General features: G+C 38.6%; 1 protein-coding gene across 1 annotated transcript; it reads left to right on the top strand.

The window, feature by feature from the left end:
- The first annotated feature begins 203 nt into the window (after positions 1–203).
- Positions 204–20,019, top strand: DGCR8 (DGCR8 microprocessor complex subunit). Its single transcript, XM_042035087.1, has 14 exons — positions 204–345; positions 6,177–7,176; positions 7,608–7,770; positions 8,944–9,086; positions 9,777–10,059; positions 11,554–11,751; positions 12,116–12,217; positions 12,772–12,870; positions 13,269–13,351; positions 14,456–14,556; positions 14,971–15,077; positions 15,296–15,423; positions 15,735–15,848; positions 16,193–20,019. Exons 2-14 carry the CDS (start codon positions 6,454–6,456, stop codon positions 16,274–16,276), a joined length of 2,328 nt encoding a protein of 775 aa, XP_041891021.1. The 5' UTR covers positions 204–345; positions 6,177–6,453; the 3' UTR covers positions 16,277–20,019.
- Positions 20,020–20,537: the final 518 nt, after the last annotated feature.

The raw sequence follows: 20,537 nt of genomic DNA on the forward strand, positions 1-20,537 counted from the left end.
GGGAAAAGTCCCGAGTGCAGCCCGGGCCACACAAAGGATCCGCCCGCCCCGCCATGGCCCGGGCCTGTGAGGGCGGGTGTCTCCCGCGCCTCTATTGGCGGAGCGGGCTAACAGGCACGGGAATGGACCAATGGCAGCCGGGATTTCAAATCGCTGACAGCGGACGCTGCGGACGCCATTGGCGGGGCGCGCGCGGGGTCCCGCCCGCGGGGAGCGGAGGGGCCCAGCGCAGGCGTTTAAAGATGGCGGCGGCGCGGAGTGCGGGACGGCGATCGTGAGGCGGCCGGACTCGCCCTCACTCGCAGCCCCGGCACAGGAGCGGCGGGGCCGCCGGGTATGGCCCAGGTGGGTGCGGGTCCCGCGGGGCGACGGGCAGGGCGGGCCTGCGCGAGCACCAACCCCTCCGCCCGACAGGCCGCGGCGCCAGCGGGCCCGCCGCGCTCCTGCCGCCTGCCCGGTGCGGCCCCCGGGCGCGGAGCCCAGAGGAGCCTCTCCCCGAGCACCGACATCCCATCGCTGGAACTGGAAGGTGCTGCCCTGCCCGGAGGGTATTGCCGTGCGGCGCTTCCCCTGCGCCCGGCCTGAGCGGCCTCTGCTCAGAGCTGGTGTTGTGTTTTATTTTGTTTAGGGCTTTTCTTTGGTTGTTTTGGTTTTGTGTTTTGGGTTGGTTTTGTTTTTTTTTTTTCGTTTCCCGCCCACCCCCAGCCACCTCCCTACTCACCTCGCCGTGGGATTGTGTTCAGGATGGTGGAAGGGAAGGAAACGCCATGTCTGTACCCTCGGCACCTCCTCGGCCGGGGGTGATGGGGAGTATGGGCTCCGGCTGTTCCTACACCGTGCCTCAGGTCCGTGTGTGTCTGTGGCAAAGGGAGGCACGGCGAGGGTTCTGTTCCCCCTTTGTACAGGAGACAGGAGCGTGTCTCGGCTCCTGGGCAAAGTTAGGAAGAGAAGGCACCAACGTGTGTGCGGGCGCACAGGGACTTTTTAGTTTTGGTACATTGAAGGTAATGGGGTGTCTTTGTAACTCTCAGGATTCTTTTTCATGTGTTCTTTCTATTAATAGCAAAATATCTCGTTCAGCCTCTGAAACGTTAATTCTCCCAGCTTTCTTCAGCTTTTTTTGGTTGGAAGCAGTTCGTTCTTTTGTAACTCCTTTCCTTAGGCTTCGGGTTTGTCTGCAGAGTTTGTTTGCCTGCTGAGACCTGAATAATCCAGGCGTTGCTCGACCATAAACTGGAATTGGGTGAACACATTCAGTTTCTTTATTCCGTTAGGTTGCGAGTTAGAGGTCTTGGAATCAGATCTTTTATTTTTGTGATTTGAGAAATTTTTCTGTCTGTTTAGGTAATTAAACTTAGGGGGTCCTATTTTTGATTCTGGATGAGGAGTTGGATTGCTAGGGTTTTTGGGCAGCTCCTTTTGATCATTAGGGTTGTTTTGCTTTTTAGAGAAAGAGAAGGGAATTTGGTTCCTTATGTGTGCTGTTCTTCTTTACAAGTAAGAAGCTTATATATAATGTGAAAAGAAAAATATATTTTCTCTTTTCTAGGCTCTGATTTTCACCTTTTTTTGTAAATCATTTTCTTGTCTTACATAATTAACCAAACCATCTAAACCCTGCCAGAAAACTGGTCAACCTCTAAAAGCAACCATTGTTTTGCCATTTCTGAGTGTGCCTTTCCAAAATTATCTAGTCTGTTCATTCTGAAATGGGATGAAGCTTTATGAACTAGAGAAGTTCTTGAGCCTTGTCTGTATTTGCCACTGATACTGTTATTGTTGGGCCCTGGCTGCATTTTCTTAAACTTCCTTGACGACTGACTTACACAAAGTGGTTGTTTCGTTCAGAATGTTTCTACTCTACAGCTGATAATGAGAAGAGATGAGTTCTTACATGTAGTAGTTCTCTTAAAAAGTATTTTGTTTTGGTGCTTCCTGTTCTGGTTTAAAGAAAATAAATTCAGTTTCTTCAGGTTTTGTTTTGGGTGGGGTTTTTTTTGTTTTTTGGTTTTTTTAGTAGTGGTGATAAATAGGATTAACTTATTTCTAGAGCTGTATGTATTGAAAAGACACACTAGGTATAATAAAAAGAAGGTAGATGACTGTGAGTGGGGAATTACTTCGAAAGGGGTTAATGGATCAGCACCAGAGTTGCCATTTGGGGCTGGAGGATGAGGAGGAGGACTTTGTATTTGGTTAGCAAATAAGGAGAGTTTGCTCTGAGCCACTCTTCCTTTTGGGGTCCACTGAATGTGAAGTAAGCAGTCTCTGACACAGTTTCTTTTCAAAAGTGACTTTTTGAAGAGAGAATTTGTGGTATGCTGTTCCTTGCTGCAGTTACAAGTATCTTTAAAGAAAATATGTTCTTTATTAAACTCATTACTAGACTGCTGACCTGCTGTAACTGAAGGGAATTTTTCTTTGAGTTTGGGCGATGCTGGTTACAAATTTTAAGATTCTGGTTGTTTCCTGCCTTGAAAAAAGATACCCCTTTCTCTGTGTATTTCTCTCCCATCCCTTTTCTGTCTGATTGTGGGAATGGGCAGTAGTACTTATTAAACAAAGTAGTTTTGTTTTTTTCCTTTCTGTCTTTAAAAGACATCTGTAAGACAACTAGGCTAAGATTACTCTGCTTTTGTTGGGACTTGTGCAGTTTGCTACATTACATTTATATGTCCCCCCCTGTATCTGTATTGTTGAGTTTACTTTGTGACATGAAACTTTTAAAAATGATCAGCTAAAATAAGAACAAGCAGTTAAAAATGTGGAAATTCCATGTGTTGGTGATCTGCAGAAAATGAGCTGTGCACTCATGTTTTCAGTGTTTTTTACTGCTTGGTGCAGCTGCCAATGGTGTTGTGTCTCCTTGGAACAAATCTGTATGGAAACTGTTGATGGAACTTGGTGGAGCCTTAGAGAATGAAACTGTTATTTCAGGACAATATAATTAAGAATGGCAACAGGCAAACTGACTCACGTTCAGATTTAACTTGGTCCGCTGAGCCTGTTTGTATGTGACAGTTGTGTTCCCTTATCTTAGGCCCATTTGTTCCCTTGTCTAAGGCTGTTTGTAACCTACAAGCTCATCTAACTCATCCTTTTGCCTTTCTTCCCTTCTGTCTTTCCAAATACCTGATAGCTCAGTGGTTTTGTTGTTTTGGGTTTTTTTTCCCAGACCCTGATATAAAGGGCATATTGTAATGTCAGCTGGCAGGGAAGTAGATGGGAATTGGACCTGTGTTCCTCTGCTTCTGCCTTGCTTTTTGTAGCTTATAGGCAGGTATTGTAGCCCATTGTAACTGTGGAGCTGCTGTTACCTATGATCAAAAGAGAAAAAACCCCTTGCAACGGTGTTGGAATAGTAACAAGCAGACCTTTCTTTGGACGCTTCCAGGTGTCCCAGTGGTGATGGGCACACCCAGCACTGGATTTCTACAATTATAAGGTTAATTAATTAGGCTATCTAACAGGTACATCAGCAGGAGATTCAGTTGCCCCAGTAACCCACCCCTCCGTCAGCCCCTTGGAGTTGGTCCAACGGTTCTCTGTCCCACTTCTTATTATGTCTTATTGTAGGTCCCCTACTTAGAATAAGACTAAACAATATTTCAGGAATGTGTTTAGAAGGTCAGCTTATTGTTATAAAATCTAAGAGAAAGGGTAAGAAAAGTACTAGAGTTAGTTAAGGAGCTATATAATAGTAGTCTACAGAGCTACAAATATATGAAAAATGTATAAAAAAGCAAAAATCTTTTTGGCATCACTACCAGACTGTTATCTTACCCTAGGGATGTGGCAGGTTCATGGCTAGAAATGGGAAAAGCTCATTTGAACCCATCTTGGTCTATTACTTTTCCTGAGCACAGTGTCTGTACTGAGGAGCAGACAATCCCTGGCAGTGATTTGCTATTCATCGTTCAGCTATGCATCGTTTCACAGCCAGCAAGAAAGGGAAGACAACAAGAATTTGTTACCAGTGCTTGAATAGAATAACAAGACATCTTTCCTGCAAATAGCAGAGGTGTTGTTTCAGTGAGCCACCAAAGATGGGCAGGTAAAGGTTAAGTTCTTACGTTTTGACATTGGTGTTGTTAAAATACACTTGAGCATAGGAGCAGGACATGTATCAGGGATCTGGAAGCGGCATTCATGATCATGTGTTATGCCGTGTCAAAAATAAGTCTTTCTAGTTGGACCAGGTAGCTCCTCGAACATAAAGGAAGGCTTTGCTTGTTCAAATTCTAGAATGCTGATTTCAGTATTTCATTTCTGTGTGAACTACTTCTGCTTGCTCTTTTCAAGAGTCTTTAGAAGGCTTTTTAAGGTGGAAAAATGAGATGACTTGGGTGTTTCGTTTCCAGGAGTTGCTGAACTCATGCTGTGACTTTTGATTCTTTTGTTCAGAATTAAGACTTTAATGATTTACTGCAAAGAATTTAATAATTTGTCATTCCCTTTTTTTTGCTTTTTTAATCTGGAGATGAGGAAGTTAATTATTAGACAAATATATTTCTAGGGGTGTTCTCTACAACATTGTATGTTTCAGAACCTGTTGAAGGATGAAGGAATTGTTCATTGCTAAGGTTGTTGTATGGTCATCTTGTAGAATGGAATGGTTTTAAAGATAGAGAATTGCTTGTCTTATTGGCGAATGAGCCGTTTTTCAATCTGAAAATGTGTTTGTATCAGAGAAGATGGGATTATTTCAAGAGTTCTTATCGGTCTTTTTCCTTAGTAATTTTATAATGCATGTCAAACTCGGCATGTTGGATGTGTCACAGTTTTGAGTATGATCAAAAAACCCCACACACATCAAAAAACCACCACAAAATATGAGAACTCCTCTGCTGCCCCAGCAAAATTTGCTTTGTTGCCAAATTAGAGATTGCGCTGTTACGTATTACGCTTTCTTCCAGCTTCCAGGTAGGTAACTTCTGTATGTTGCTGAATTTTAATTGATCCTGTTATACCTTCTGATTCCCCGCTTGGTGCCTTGCCCCAGCTGGTGTTTGGATGTTGCTGTTGGTTTGTTCTGCCAGGGCTGGTGTAGAGGTGCATGAGAGAATTACACTTGGTTTCTCTAAGTCCCTCATGACAACGCAGATCTTCTGCCCTGTTGCCTGCAGTGTTACACAGCAACAGGAAAGATCTTGGAGCTTGTCTTTCCAGAATACTTGGGTAGACATTCTCTGCCAGCTGGGAATGCTTTGAACAGAGCAGACTCAGCCAGCTGACTGGCTGGGGCAGAGTGACAGTGCTTTGTTTCTAGCTTGTAGGATGATTTAAGCCTAGTTCAGTCTGGCATGGAGGGACTTGGAGAAACCAAAATAAGCAGGTAAGAAACGATCCTTCCTTTCCCTAGGTGCTTATGGTCCAGCACAGATGACAAAAGTATAATTGAAGATGCCATCATAGACATGGTAGAAAGAACCACCTAATGTGAAAAATAAACCCTAAACAAACACACCCTATCCCCTGTAAAATTTCCTAGGGGAATTGAATACTTTTTCCGAGTTAAATTCCCTAAAACAGTGGCTTCTAAATACCTTCCAAAATTAATTTGAGCTGTAATGCTATGTATCTGGACCTGAATTCTTTGGACATAAAGAGTAAATAGTTCCATAATAGTGCAAAATACAAGATCAAATGTCTAATATCTGGTTATCTAGAGAGTAATTTTCTGTGAGATTTTAGTAAATTGTGAGATTTCAAAAACAGCTGATAACTTAAACTTTGAAAAGCCCATGACCATAGTCTTTAAAATCTTGTTGGTTTTGCAGATTGTCTTAAACTGTAAACTAATTAGCCTTTCTGCTGTGTGGGTAAGTATGGCTTGAATACCAGGTTGTTTCAAATTATGGGAAAAATTCCCCAAAATGCACAGTTTTTAGTCTGTCATGGTTAATGCCCTGCCTGCTAACCAAGCAGAGATAGTCAACTAATTATAAAGGCAACTGTTTTAGCAAATTCTTGTGCTGGTGTACAGCTCAAGCAGTTAAACCACTCTAGTTTCAGCCTCATCCAAGATGGTATCTGGGTACCCTGCTTTTCTCACTGTGTCACTCTTCTACTTGAAATTTATGCTGGAAGGAGTGACTTGTTTTCTTTCTGCCTGGGATACTATTTCCATTTTTTTCCTGTGACAAAATTCTTTTTTTGTTTGTTTCCTCTTGTAGGTTGAAAGAAGAAAAGGAGACCAGCTTGTCCAGTGAAGATGCACTCTTAGTCTTCAGCTATTTAAGCTGAATGCATTGTGATTTCCAATAATTGAGACAGTGATTCTGAAAGCTGTCTACATTAATGAAAAGAACAATGTAGTCAGCTTAACTGAATCATCAGTGTTGCATATTGAATAGAACATGATAAACCAATCCTGATGGACTTATGCATGTTAGGAATATAGAGATAAACATTTATTAAAGCATTGTTTTTTTTAAAACAGTAGTTTTAAAAATGGAGAACTATGAAAATGTACCACCCCTCCCTAAAGAACCTGCAAGAGAAATGAATGTGGAGAATCACACTTGTCCCCCACCTCTGCCGCCCAACGAACAGCCTCCACCACCTCCCCTGCAAACGTCCAGTGACGCAGAGGTAATGGACGTTGGCTCTGGTGGTGATGGACAGTCAGATACCCCTGCTGGGGACACGCACAGTCTCTGCAGAACACAGCTGCTCACAAAGGGATCTGCCTGCTACAAAAGTCGTCTTATCATAGACCCCAAGAGTAGTGACCAAAGCCCGAGAACTGCTCGTCATGCACCGTCAGTTCGAAAGTTCACCCCAGATCTTAAGTTACTGAAGGATGTGAAGATTAGTGTTAGCTTTACAGAAAGCTGCAAAAGCAAAGATAGGAAAGTTCTGTACACTGGAGTTGAGCAGGATTATAAGGCAGATACAGAGTTTGGTATTAATAATGTCAATGGGGATTTGCATGTTTGTCCTTTCGGTGGTAGTAATGGTAAAGCTGTAGGGCTAGGGGGTGAAAGTGATGACAAGAAGGATGATGAAAATGATATTGATCAGGAAAAGAGAGTGGAATTTGCAGTTCTGGATGAGCTAGAAGACTTTACCGACAATTTGATGGAAATAGATGAAGAAGGAGGAGGGTTCACATCTAAAGCAATCGTTCAAAGAGATAAAGTGGATGAAGAAACCTTGAATTTCTCATATGAGGTAAGTAAATCCACAGGTCTTTGCTGGGTAAGAGGTTTCCAAGTGGCTAGAAAAAAATATACAAAGAAACAATCTCTTCTCAAAGTGTGCAGTACATGAGTCAAAACGGCAGAATTTTCAGAGACAGAGCTTTGGCTGAGAACTTCTGTAAACTATTCTAGTCAAACTTCTGAGTTGTGTGGCAGCTTGTATAGTTTTCTGTAAAAACAGTATTTAAAAGTCTTCTCACACAATTACAGTTCACTTTATCATGTAGATTCTAGTTCTCACAAACTTATTTTCTTATTTTTCAGTCTTTTTACTGGAATCATTGGAAATTTCTAGTTTCTCTCTGTATGGAAGTGCATATCAAAAATGTCTGCTTTCTCTTTGCAAGGGAAAAGGGAGGTTGGTAGACCCAGAAGGATAGTGTCTGATGAAGTCTCTTTCAGGATGACTTTGATAATGATGTGGATGCTCTGCTGGAAGAGGGTCTTCGAGCACCCAAAACAAGGAGACTAGATAATGAGAAATACGGTGGTGAAAGTGATCACCAGTCTGATGGAGAGACAAGTGTTCAGCCAATGATGACCAAAATTAAAACTGTACTGAAGAGTAAGTTAACGTGCATTTAATAACTGTAGATCCTGTGTGTGGCTTGTGTCTGTAGGACGAAAGTATATCAACAAGCAAAGTGTGGGATAGCAATTTGTGTGAAATTGTTAATGTGTTGGAGAATTTTATTGTTGGGAGGCTTCTTACTGTGGAATATGATTTTTCACATTCTTAAACAGTGAAGTTGATTTTTGCTTTTGATCTGTTGTATGTAATAAGAATATATTTTAGTGCATTTTTGTGATTGTGAAAAATAATGAAGAGTGTTACCTCAGTGGTGGGGAGGTGAACAAGGATGATCTGGGGTTTTTGTCTCTGGTCCTTCTGGTCTTTTTCCTGCTTCAATTACATAACTTCTGCTATTGAAATTGCTGCATGTGAGGTCTCTCTATGCATGCAATCTAGATTAAAAATAATAACTAGAAAAGTCAGTGGCTGACGTTTCTCCAATTTCATTGTATTAATGTCAGAAACTACTAATAAAGAGCTGAGAACACAAACCCATCCAGAAGAATGTAACTGAAAATCCTCTGAATTAGAATTAAAATTTAAACACATACTTGTGGAGTATTTTACAGCTTCACTATATTCTAAAATAAAAAAACAAATAACTTTTTGCTCCAAAATTGTATAGTAACAGAGATTGCTGAAAGCTTCCTGGCAAAGATGAATGGTCTCTGATTTGTAATTTAGAGAGACATGAGTCCTTGGCTTAGAGATAAGCTATTTTCTGGCTGTTTGGGTCTGTGAATCTGGTGGTTTCTCGATGCAAATTTATTCCTGAGTGTCAAGTGAAAAATTTTTAATGGAAAATGAAGTTGTTTCTGAAGCGAGTATGACTTCTCCAGTAGATACTGGTGCTTGTGATAAGTAGAAAAAGACTAAAGAAAAGAGAATTCAATGACGAAACAAACAAATCAGTCTATATAAAAACTACTGCTGCTATCGCCTTTAGTTGAGAACGTCATGGAATCTGTGATTTTGCAGGATTTAGTCTGGGTTAGGAGCATATACCTTGTTATTAAAACAACATCTCTCTACAAAACATTTTTAATCTTGTTTCAGTGCCATTTTATTCTTTGGGACAGAAAAAAAAAATAAATAAAAACCTGGCTTTTATTTCTATTCTTCTGAGCAGTCTATCCAAGTTTAAAGCCATTATTTGCTTTAAAGGTCGTGGCCGCCCTCCTACAGAACCTTTGCCAGATGGATGGATCATGACATTCCATAACTCGGGCATTCCTGTATATCTGCACAGAGAATCTAGAGTTGTTACCTGGTCTAGACCTTATTTTTTGGGAACAGGAAGCATAAGGGTGAGAGCTGTCAATTACTTAAATACTTACTAAAATTAAAAAAATTAGGTATGTTCATGCAAGCAGTTGGATATTTTTCTACTTTGGCAGGCTTGTTTCCAGTATTAGAATTAAGATCCTTGAAAAGTAAACTCTTTTGTTCCTGAAAATCTGATATGATTTTCTTAGGTGCTTTGTTTTTCTGTTTGGGCAGTTAAAGTGAATGAGATGATCTTGTTTGGTGCCTTCACTTTTCTAGTATGGCTGCAAAATCAAGGGTTTATTGCACCATGAAAAATATATAGGGATCATTTCTTTGTAAATATAAACTAATCTGAGCTGTGGCTTGTGGTCCGCATTTGCAGAAGTAAGGATATGACATTCATGAACCCAAGGAATCTGCAGAAATTGGATTTAATGCCATGGGTTTATGCCCCAGGAAAGCTCAATGGATTTTATGAAAGCATGTAGTATTTGCATACAGCTGAACAGACTGTAGTCTGGATCTAAACATGTGGGTTTGTATCAGTGTTACACAGTGTGAAGATCCCACAGGAGTGGCCCTGCTCAGCTCTTGAGTAGAATGACTTTGTTGACTGAAGAGGAGCTTGAGCCTAGACTGAATAAATCTTGGTTGCATCTTTTGGGTTGGAGTTTTGCTTTTGGTGACCTTGAGATACTGAAACCTTCTGTATTATTTTATATTTGCAGAAACATGATCCTCCCCTTAGTAGCATTCCCTGCTTTCATTACAAAAAAATGAAGGAAAATGAGGAAAGGGAACAAAACAATGACATAACCCCTAATGGGGAAGTATCACCTGTAAAGCACCTAGATAAATCCTCAGAACTGGACTGCCAAACAGAAGAACCAGATTCCACTGCTGCTGATTCTGGGCCTTTAGATGACAAAGACCCCTCTGGGGGAGATGCAGCACAAGGAGCTTTGGGACAAGTTAAGGCCAAAGTTGAAGTATGTAAAGATGAATCTGTAGGTATGTATGGGAAGTGAAGTCTTTTCTTGACTTGAGCTGGGTAATGGCATTTGGGAAGTTTTATTCCAGACTTGGCTACTGAATTGTAGTCTTGCCCGAAGCTCTGAGAGTCCACATGGAAAAGTTTTACTGAAAAACGTGAGCATTTTGGTAGTTTAGTCCTGTAGACTTTATCTCCATTGAAGAATCAGTTATGTCAGTGCTGTTGTCAGTTGTTTGTGTGACTTCTGCAAATAGGCTTTTCTATGCACCCTCTGTATTGGCTGAGTTGTATCTATTTTCAGGATGATCTCTTAAGATAAATTATGTAGTTAAACTATATTTGTATTTGCACAAGTCTAGCAGACTAAGTCATGCAAATACAATTGCACTCCTACAAAGGGGTGATATGCTTCATTATTTTATTTATGCAAATCTGATAGCCTTTACACAAAAAGTTGTTGAGAGACATCATGCCAAAATCACCACCCAGCAGAGATGAACTTGTGAGAGGAAGCTCATGTGTTAATTACCACATCTGCATACCTGAGAGTCCCATCCGTGTAAATTTCTGCTGCTCAGAATATTGGTATGGATCATAGGCTACATTTGTCTTTGTAGTGCTCAGACATAAAACTTGTTTTCATTACATATGTCATGTCCAGTCCAAAAACCATGCCAAAAGATGTAAAAAAATATCCCAAATCATCAATATGTAGCAGCAAAATTAAAGTCAGTAAGCACTTATTTTTTTTACATGAAGTTCACCTGTCTATCTCTCTCTTTAAATAGGATCTGTTCTGTATTACTGAAAAAGATACTGAGTGATCAAGTGTAAGTGTGACTTGCATTTGGAATCCCTTGTGGAAGGAAGCAATATCAGCAGCTTGCTTTTGTTTGTTTACATCTGTGGATGCTACTCTTTATTTTTGCTGATTATATCTGCAGAATATCCTATAAAGGAGAAGTAGCTGTACTACAAGGGGCGATCTTTTAGTACTCTGTATGTGGATTTAATGTGTTAAATTCTGCATAGAGGCTGCAGATACTCATGGAGTTCATGGAGCATCACTGTACAGTGTTTCATGGTACACTGCATAATAAGTAGGCAGCAACAGTTGGGTTTGGCTTCAGGGAACTGAGGCTGAAAGCATAATTACTGTACTCACTGTGTAGCTTGCTTCAGGTAAAGGGAAGGTGGTTAGATGTTGAAGCAGAACAATTACTGTCTTTTGTTGCAAATTGTGTTGGGTATTAATGCTGGTTAGGGATTAGTAAAATTATCAAGTGGCAGAACAAAATGGTGTTTTTTTAATTTTGTTTTCTGGTTTGCACAAACATTTTGCATTTGATCCTATAGCGAGAAAACTTAAAATTATTTCTGTTAGTCCAAAACAGCATCTTAACCTTTTGCTCCTAGTCTAAGAAAATAATTACAGCACGTTTAAAACAGTGGAAATGGAGAACCTAATGCTTGTTCAGTGGTAGAGAGAGTAACTTGATTGTGTTTCTCAGATCTGGAAGATTTTAGGCGCTATCTTGAGAAGCGTTTTGACTTCGAACAAGTGACTGTAAAGAAATTCCGGACCTGGGCCGAGCGACGCCAATTCAACCGGGAGATGAAGCGGAAGCAGGCGGAGTCCGAGCGGCCCATCCTGCCGGCCAACCAGAAACTCATCACCCTGTCTGTGCAGGATGCACCCATAAAGAAAGGTTAGCTGATCTACCTGGAGTTCAAATAGTCTTTATTGAAGACTAATTGCAGTTCTAAGCTTGACTGAAAATAAAAAAAATCCTGTAATAAGGCCACTTTATTCCTGATCCAGTATTCTGTGTTCTTTGACCCATCATATATTACATGGTAAAGAAAAAATACTGTCAAAATATACTTCCTATTATAAAGACCAATTTCTAAACAAGAATATTTTTGTTTAAGGTTACAGTCCTGGTAAGTGATGACTACCTTCAGCTCTTTTTAATGCTGAGTGTTGCCTAGTATTGATTTATTTGTAACAGAAATGATCTTTCAAAGACTGGAACTAATTAGCTTCTTCCCTTCTTTCTGTCATTTTTGCAGAGTTTGTCATTAATCCCAATGGGAAGTCTGAAGTTTGCATCTTGCATGAATATATGCAACGAGTCCTAAAGGTTCGCCCTGTTTACAATTTCTTTGAATGTGGTAAGTCTGTTTTCTTCAACAACTGTATCCTGATTTTGATGCTTAATCAAGAATCCAAAAGTATTGCATATATGGAAGATATAACTGGAATCAAGTTAATATTGGGGTTTTCTTTCCTTAAGTGGTATAATATATGTTCCATTCATTCTTGCTTTTGCTGTTTGGGGGTTTTTTTAGAGGGTATCTTATAATCATTCAGAATTACATTATTCCTGGGTATGCATTACATAATACAACTGAATTTCCAATATCAAAATGTGTAGCTCTTGTATACACACCATGATGCAAAAACTTTGGAATTAATATTTGAATTCTGGCAGATTACCAGTGATCTCTTAGAATCTGTAAGTTCTTTATTTGGAAGAATGATGTATATGGTGGTAAGTCTGTTAATGGAAAACTGTTAATAAAACAATTTTTCAGTCTTCGTGAAGAATAAACCATTTCCATTCCTCTTCAAGTTGAAATTAAGAAAACAAATCTTGATAGTGGTGATATTTCATATACATTGGGAGTTCCAAAAAGCTTTCTTTTCTTTCCTCCTCCATTTCCAGAGAACCCAAGTGAACCTTTTGGAGCCTCAGTGATTATTGATGGTGTAACTTATGGGGCAGGAACTGCCAGCAGCAAAAAACTTGCCAAGAATAAAGCTGGTAATGTTTTTTTCTTTCTCAGTGCCAACTGCTGAATTGTTGATCTATTTGCTTCTTGTACCATTCTGGGGTTCTGAGGGCCATAGTGATACAGTACAAGGGTTTTGCTGTAAGAACTAGGGGATGATAACTCTTTATTTTTAGGTCTTAAAGGCTCTATATCACTTCTAAAATGAGACTGGAATATTTTTCCTTTTGTAGGCACTTATAAAAAGTAGTTTCTTCTTATTTTAATTAATTACAAGACTTCAATTATCAGGTTGAACAAGTAGAACTTTTTTTCCCTTGGAAAGTGTAAGTGAATACATTTCTTACCAGAAAAAAATACCTGTCAATTTCTAGAGGAGATATTTTTGTTCAAAATAAACCTAATCAAAATGTTTAATCACTCTCTGCAGCTCGAGCTACACTGGAAATCCTTATTCCTGACTTTGTTAAACAGACCTCTGAGGAGAAGCCCAAAGACAGTCAAGAACTTGAGGTACTGAGCTCATGCTTCCTGGCTGGTGTCATTTGAGTTTGGTTTTTAAAACACTGCACATTTAATATCAGAAAGTTACTTAAAATTAATAATATTGTTTTCTCAGTCAAATGGAAATATAAAATCCTTCATTTAGAGCAAGACTTACGGCTAAGAAAATACTTTTTTTTTCCTATCGGAATAGATCAGTAAATTTGCTCTGATTCAGAGAACTGCTGTCTTCATTGACACATCAGGTCGCTTACTGAAGACCTGAGATGTTGCAAGGTACCAGACTGCCTGTACTGCCCTACCTTCCAGAGTCCTCTGGCTGATACCAGTAAAGGTTCAGAGCTAGATGCTGTTTGGTTTTGTGTGTCAATCTTAGGACACCAAGTAAGAAGTAAAAGTGCTCAGGCTTCTGAGATGTTTCTATTACCACATAGTGAAATCTCATAGTTTAGGCAGTGACATTTGAGTAAATCAAAGGAAAAATTTCTTTAAGAGGAGAGTTGTGCTATATGCTCAGGTACTGGGAGAATTAAATAGCTCATTGATCAATGATACCATCAGTAAGGAGTAAAGGAAAAATCAGTGATCAGCCTGAAAGGAATGTTTTCTAGAATGAAGTTATATACAGAATGAGTTATTTGTACCCTTGCTTTAACATAGAACTGTATTGTATGCCATGCACTACTGAAATGGTCATTAAGGAAATGCAGACAATTTTTTCCATTCTTTTAAAATAAAATACCAAATGCGCCAATAGCTGTTCGGTTTTCTTTTATTAAACCACAGCATTTTGATAAAGCTTCATATTTAGTTAAATAAAGTAACCTTGTCCTCAAGGGAGAAATTATGATAAAGAGTTTATAAGATTGTAGTTTTTATGTACATATTGAATAATGTAAGATTGGAGTTAAAATTTGTCTGCAAATGTATGATTAGGTGTGACAGTTTTAATAATGTTGCTTTTCATCCATTACGGATTTTAAAACACTTTTTAAAGTATTAAGCACAGAGCAACAGAATTTTTTGAGTATAGCATAACAGAAGTTAGGGTTAAGGACATCATTAGGGTTTTCTTTGCACAAAGCACAATAACCCTTTTCAATTCCTTTGCAGTATTTTAACCATATCAGTATTGAGGACTCACGGGTATATGAACTCACCAGTAAAGCTGGACTCTTGTCTCCGTATCAGATTCTCCATGAGTGCCTTAAAAGGTAAGGCTGCAGCATGAGGACCCCTGTGTGGTGTGAGGTGTTGCTGTTTGCTTGTTGCTGGTGTTTGTCAGTGACCCTGCCTGAGCTCCTGTGCTCCCTGGGCCTGGGAGAGACGTGGTGGGGACTGACCTGGTTAATGCCGAGTCCTCTCTAATTGATATTTGCTGTTCATGCCTCTTTGGAGATCAGGATGTAGTTACTGGACAAATGTATGTTGTTTCTTTCATACAGGGTTGCTTTTTCATTTGACTCAAGTTACTGATCAAAAAAGATCTCTTTGTTAATTAATGTATTGACATTTGTTATTAATATATCTAATGTCATTGCAATGACTATCCAAGATGATAAACTGCAACCGCTTCACTTGTTTGTCATTTTGCTTAATATGTGATCTTGATTGTGTTTGTGCTTAAGAAACCACGGAATGGGTGATACATCCATAAAGTTTGAAGTGATTCCTGGGAAAAATCAGAAGAGTGAATATGTCATGACTTGTGGCAAGCACACAGTGCGAGGCTGGTGTAAGTACAATAATTGGTGTGACCTCTGAATCTCCCTTTCTCTCTTCCTGTTCTCCTTTGCTGTCCGTTCTGAGGGTGCTTGTTCAGCCACCAAGTTTGTTACGTGCTTATCCTGCTCTGCTCTGGTATCTCAGTTATGACTAACACAAGTGAATATTTGCGGCTGTCTCATTAGACAGTGTGCTGGTATTGACACACTTCCATGGTTATTCTTACAGGCAAAAATAAAAGAGTGGGGAAGCAATTGGCGTCTCAGAAAATCCTTCAGCTACTGCATCCACATGTGAAAAATTGGGGCTCTCTCTTGCGAATGTATGGCAGAGAGAATAGCAAGCTGGTTAAACAGGTGAGCATGCTTTTGTTTGAGTATAACCTACCCTGTGACTGGAGTTTTGCTTTTGGATTTTTCTGGATTTGTAAATTTAGTTACAACAAAACTTTAAGGTGCCTGGATTTCATTGACAGTAATAATTGTGTTAATCTTGCATCTTCCAGGTCAAAATTAAAGAACCTATTTAACTAACTCGTGGAAGTAGATGTTCCTACTTAAGGAAGTCCAACTAACTACAGAAGTACTACAGAATAAACTTTGCTCCATGTACATTAATTTTTTTTTCATAAAGTTGATCAGTTGTTGCTTATGATTCTATTGAATAGGAAACCTCTGATAGAAGTGTGATAGAACTTCAGCAGTATGCCAAAAAGAACAAGCCAAATCTGCACATCCTGAATAAGTTACAGGAGGAAATGAAAAAACTGGCACAGGAAAGAGTGAGTATACATTCTTATGTATTTACAAACAGCATGAATGTCATGGGTCACTTGTACCAATGATCAGATTTTTTTTTTTTTTTTGCTTATTTTACACAGTATTTCAAGTAGAGAGAGCTCTTCAGAATTTGATTAGGGTCTACTTCTGGGGAGACTTTCATCCTCTCTTCTAAACTGGCTTATAACTTGATTGTACCTACTTCAGTACATTTATTTTTAACATTAGCCCTAGTTAGCCTCTTGCAACAATTCACACAAGTTTGGCTAAAATTGTTCAGAATTTTAACTGTTTCAGGATTCTCTTCTCTTTGTGACTGTGGTGGGGGTCGTTTTGTATTTTTTAGGAGGAAACCCGAAAGAAACCCAAGATGACAATAGTGGAATCGGCTCAACCTGGTAGTGAACCTCTCTGTACTGTTGATGTGTAATGAGAAAATGTACAAGTGGGGAGCAATAACACAAATGGAGGAACTAGATTTTCAACAATTATTTAAAAATTGTTTGCTGCAGAATGCAAGATAACTTTTAAAATCCAAGCTGCTTCAGTTATGCATTGTTCTTTTTGCATCATCAGGGCAATATTACTTTTTCCTAGTTTCTTTTTCTTTGGTTTTTTTTTTCTTGTTTAATACCTCTGAGATATGTATGTTTAAAGAATTGATCATAAAGATCTCTACTGGGGCAAATGCACAGAGGACAGGCATGTTCACACAGGATAAAACCAATCAAGCACTTTCTCCTGGAAAGCCATCCATGTTGTTTGAAATGGATGTATTTTAAGTATGAAATTCAGAATATCTATGTACAGGTTGAAGCTGATATTATATATATACACATTCATATATATGTATATATAAAAGAAATATATGTACATCTTCTTGTATGAACATGCCTAAAACTATTTTTGTGAAAAGTTTTGTTGCATTTCAGCACATAATAATATGCACTGATAAGACACTTTGGTGACAAATACAGGAAAGTGATGAGCAATGTTTCTAATGCCATAGAATTAGGCCAGTAATGCTGTTTCTTTTTGTTTTGTTTCTTGTCTCCTGCCAGGCTTAGTTATTTGAGATTACAAGATGCAGATTTTGTTATTACTTGAAAAGAACAAGAATACCTGGTAGTGTTAAGAGTAACAGGTTGGAGATTCAAAATTACCGGGGTTTATTTTAAATGAAAAGAGCCTGTGTTAGTTTATGGATCAGTTGAACAGGGAAAATATGGCCCCACATATATGATTAAAATAAAAACTGTAATTTGAAAGGCTGTTTTCAAAGCTTGGAGCCAAAATGCAGCTGATGATGGTTGATAGCCTGAAAATATTTTGCCAATGACTTTCTACTCCCTTTTCCCAGCAATAAAACAATTTCTCATTTGTTTGGTGTCAGATTGCATCTGACTTGTTAAGTCTTAATTAATTTGCACCATAAAAGCAAAGAATTTAGAAAAAAAATCAACACAACCCTTAAGTCTGACTGCAGCAATTTAGGGTTTTTTAAGAAGTTTTTGTTTTTACTTTTTTTAATTACATTTTTAGTTTTTAAAGAAAGTGTGTAACTTCTGCAAGGAAAATTAGAATGTAGATTTGGAATATGACATAGAACAATAAGTAGAATGAGACCATAACCTGTTATAAATAAGAAAATCACAAATATGCAACTAGTCTAAAATACAATCCTGGCTAACAGGCAGTACTCACTGTGTCATCTGAGGCTTTATTAAGCCAAGCACAGAAGAAATAGTGTGGCAGTCTGCTCTGTGGGTTTCATCCTTCATACAGGATTCACTGGGTGACTGCAGTTAAGTCTTCTCTTGGAACCATTTTTTGGTTTGGTCTTTAAGAAGAGTGTGAAAACCAAGCTAGTGGCAGGGCTGCAGTGATTTATCCAGGAGCTGCACTGCTCCATTTTTACACTCCTGCTCCTGTTGGGAATAAAAGGTCAGTTCTCTGTACCTGCTGCAGCTCCTGGTACTTATGTTGACAGGAATCTGGGGGCTTGAGGGTTTTTTTGGTTTTGTTTTGGTTTTATTCTGATTTTGATGTGGTTTTGTTTTTTAATTTACCATGTTACATAGAGAGTGCTGCAGTATATTGAATTTAGTGCCTACTGGATTTAAAATGTTGGCATCAGTATTGTAAGACCTTCTTTTAACATTACGTGTTACTTTGGAAATACGTGGATTTTAATTTGTATTTCAAACTAACATTCTCTAATGTGTTGCATATAATGTATGAGGTTAAACAGGAGGAGTCATGGAGTCTTACCTGTTTGTGTTTAAATGATACGCTTGGAGGTCTCTGCAAATATGAATCCACCCAGTTTTTATTATTATATTTAGCTTTTTAGTTCCATGAGTTGTAATCCTGTTACAACAGGATACGGGTAGTTGGAAGACAGTATATAAACTATTATTTAAAGAAGTGGCCTGTCTTAAAAAAAAAAAAAAAAGACAAAAAAAAAAACCACTGCCTCTGCTTTTTTTTGTATAGCTTTAATAAATCTCCATCTTTTGAAGGGTATATATAATATTGGTGCAGTAGTGACAAACAGTGATTGCTGTTTGTCTCTTTTTGTTGTTTTTTTATTGGGACTTTTCTGTTTCTTTTCATAAAGACAGGGCTTTTATCTATGCCTAAATGTATTACTCTTAGATAGGTTTTATTTCAGCTTGTGTTTTCAGCAGAAAAATCTGTACTTGGATGGCACTGTAAAAGACAAATCACCCTTGTAGATCTTTTTTATTTTTCTGAAATCAGAATGTCAATGCATTTGCAGGTCACCTGCAGAATATCCATAGATGCCTCACTTACCAATTTGTTTTCATTAATTTTAAGAGGATTGCTGTATTACCTCAGTCTGCCACTATCAGAATCACAAGGTGACCATTGCCCTTAATTAAAACATCCAGAGATTTCATTGTGAACCAAAGCCTAGAACGTATATTATGCATTCTAAACAAAAACAAACAAAAAAAGATGGTATTAGACCTTGCTGCAGCCTTTAACTGGAGAGATGTCCAGAAAATAGCGCAATAACTGCTGGAACAAACAACGTAACTGCTGTTTATGTCATTGTGAAGTATTCTTGTGTTTTAATGTTTACTATTGTTTGGAGTGTAACAGTCTTGCATTTGCACATAAGCACGAGCTGCTGTGATAGAGGATAGATCATTGCATTAACTTCAGCTTCTGCATGAACACTTACAGTGTGATTCAAGATGTATCCTAAACTTGTCTTGTAACTCTTGTGTGTTTTCTAGGTAATCGGCTGTAAAGGTTTAGATCTGATTGTATGAATGCATAAAACTGCTGCTTTTGTCACTGATACTTGTTATTTATCCCTTCTATATCCAGAGGAAGATGGGTATTTTTATAGGGATGGAGTGTATTTTTAAGAACTGTTCCATCCTTTGGGGATTAGACAATTTTTGCTTTGCATATGATGTGCTTCTTGACAAAAGTGTGGTATATTGACTTCAAGGATTAAATTCGTGTGCATTCAAATCTTCATGGTACTGACAGAAAACTTACTGTGACTTCCGGTGACTAGTCAGATGCTACCTACTGAAACACCAGTCATCAGCTTTTTTTACCATATTTATTAGACAAAACTGATGAATTAGTTGGGTACTCAGAAGTTTGGAAAGACTATTATGCATAACCTTAACTGTTGTATGTAAACTTCCATTCTCCTGTGATGCTGTTAGGCTTTATACAAATATATTTGTAATGTCCAAGTATTTAAAAGCATCATGATTATCTTACTAATTCCCTAAACTGTACTTTGGTTCTGGAATGAAATTCAGGAAGTGATAGCCTCCTAACTTTCTGTGGGAAGAAACGTGAAGTGCAAGAAGCCATGCTGTTATTAACCAAATAAAATTATCAATGACAGTATTTCAAAGTGTATCTGCGAAAGCGGGAAAACAAAACAAAGTTCATCCTTATTGTCCCAGCAGGTAACAATGGTTGCTGTTTGAGTTGTGTTGGGTGCAGTTGCTTAGTGCCAGTGCTAAATTGGTACAACTATAAAGCCTCATTTTCACTGAGCCTCTGCTTGCTTTTTTTCTGCACAATCATGTAATCCTCTGTGTTCGGTCTTTGAGTACTACATGTGTATTTTTCAGACAATTAGTTTCGAGCAATAAAGTTTGATATTATAAAATGTGCCAGTGTGATCAGTATTATGATAGCTTAAGCATATCTAGAGAAAGGAACTCTTATTCCTCAAGTCCTGTAGGTATCTTTAAAGAGAAATTAGATCAGTGCAGGCTCATTGGTTATGAAAATACTGAATCCCTTTTTCTGTGAGGAATTGAATGTTTACATGGTTAAACACTTGGAATGAAATTAAGTTCCTTTTTAAAAATTGGGATTTGTATTTTTACTTAAACAGTGTCAAGGTTGGAAATGTTACACCCGAAGTGCTGGTTTTGGTACCTGTTGTCACTGGAAAGGTGGGGTATTAGCACAACTGTGGGCTGTAGTAGAATTTTGTTGTTGTTGTTGGACCATATTAAATGTATATTGGAAGTATGTTCAGTAAGTTGAGATTTAAGATGGTCTTGCTGTCTGTTCTGTAGCATGGATCACAGTCCATTAAATGGTAGCTCCTGAGTGTCTGGCTGCAGTGTGAGTCCTGACAAGAGAGCACCTTGTGCAAGCGTGGGAGTCTCAGCCAGGTT

Source organism: Corvus kubaryi, unplaced genomic scaffold (genome assembly GCF_017639235.1).
Source record: "Corvus kubaryi isolate FWS band 111438036 unplaced genomic scaffold, C.kubaryi_AGA036_p1.0 37382, whole genome shotgun sequence".
NCBI lineage: Eukaryota > Metazoa > Chordata > Aves > Passeriformes > Corvidae > Corvus > Corvus kubaryi.

Coding starts and splice junctions, on each gene's coding strand:
- DGCR8 (XM_042035087.1), top strand. CDS start 6,454: ATGGAGAACTATGAAAATGTACCACCCCTCCCTAAAGAACCTGCAAGA. Junction 10,060..11,553: donor ATGTAAAGATGAATCTGTAG/GTATGTATGGGA, acceptor TGTGTTTCTCAG/ATCTGGAAGATTTTAGGCGC. Junction 13,352..14,455: donor AAGACAGTCAAGAACTTGAG/GTACTGAGCTCA, acceptor ATTCCTTTGCAG/TATTTTAACCATATCAGTAT.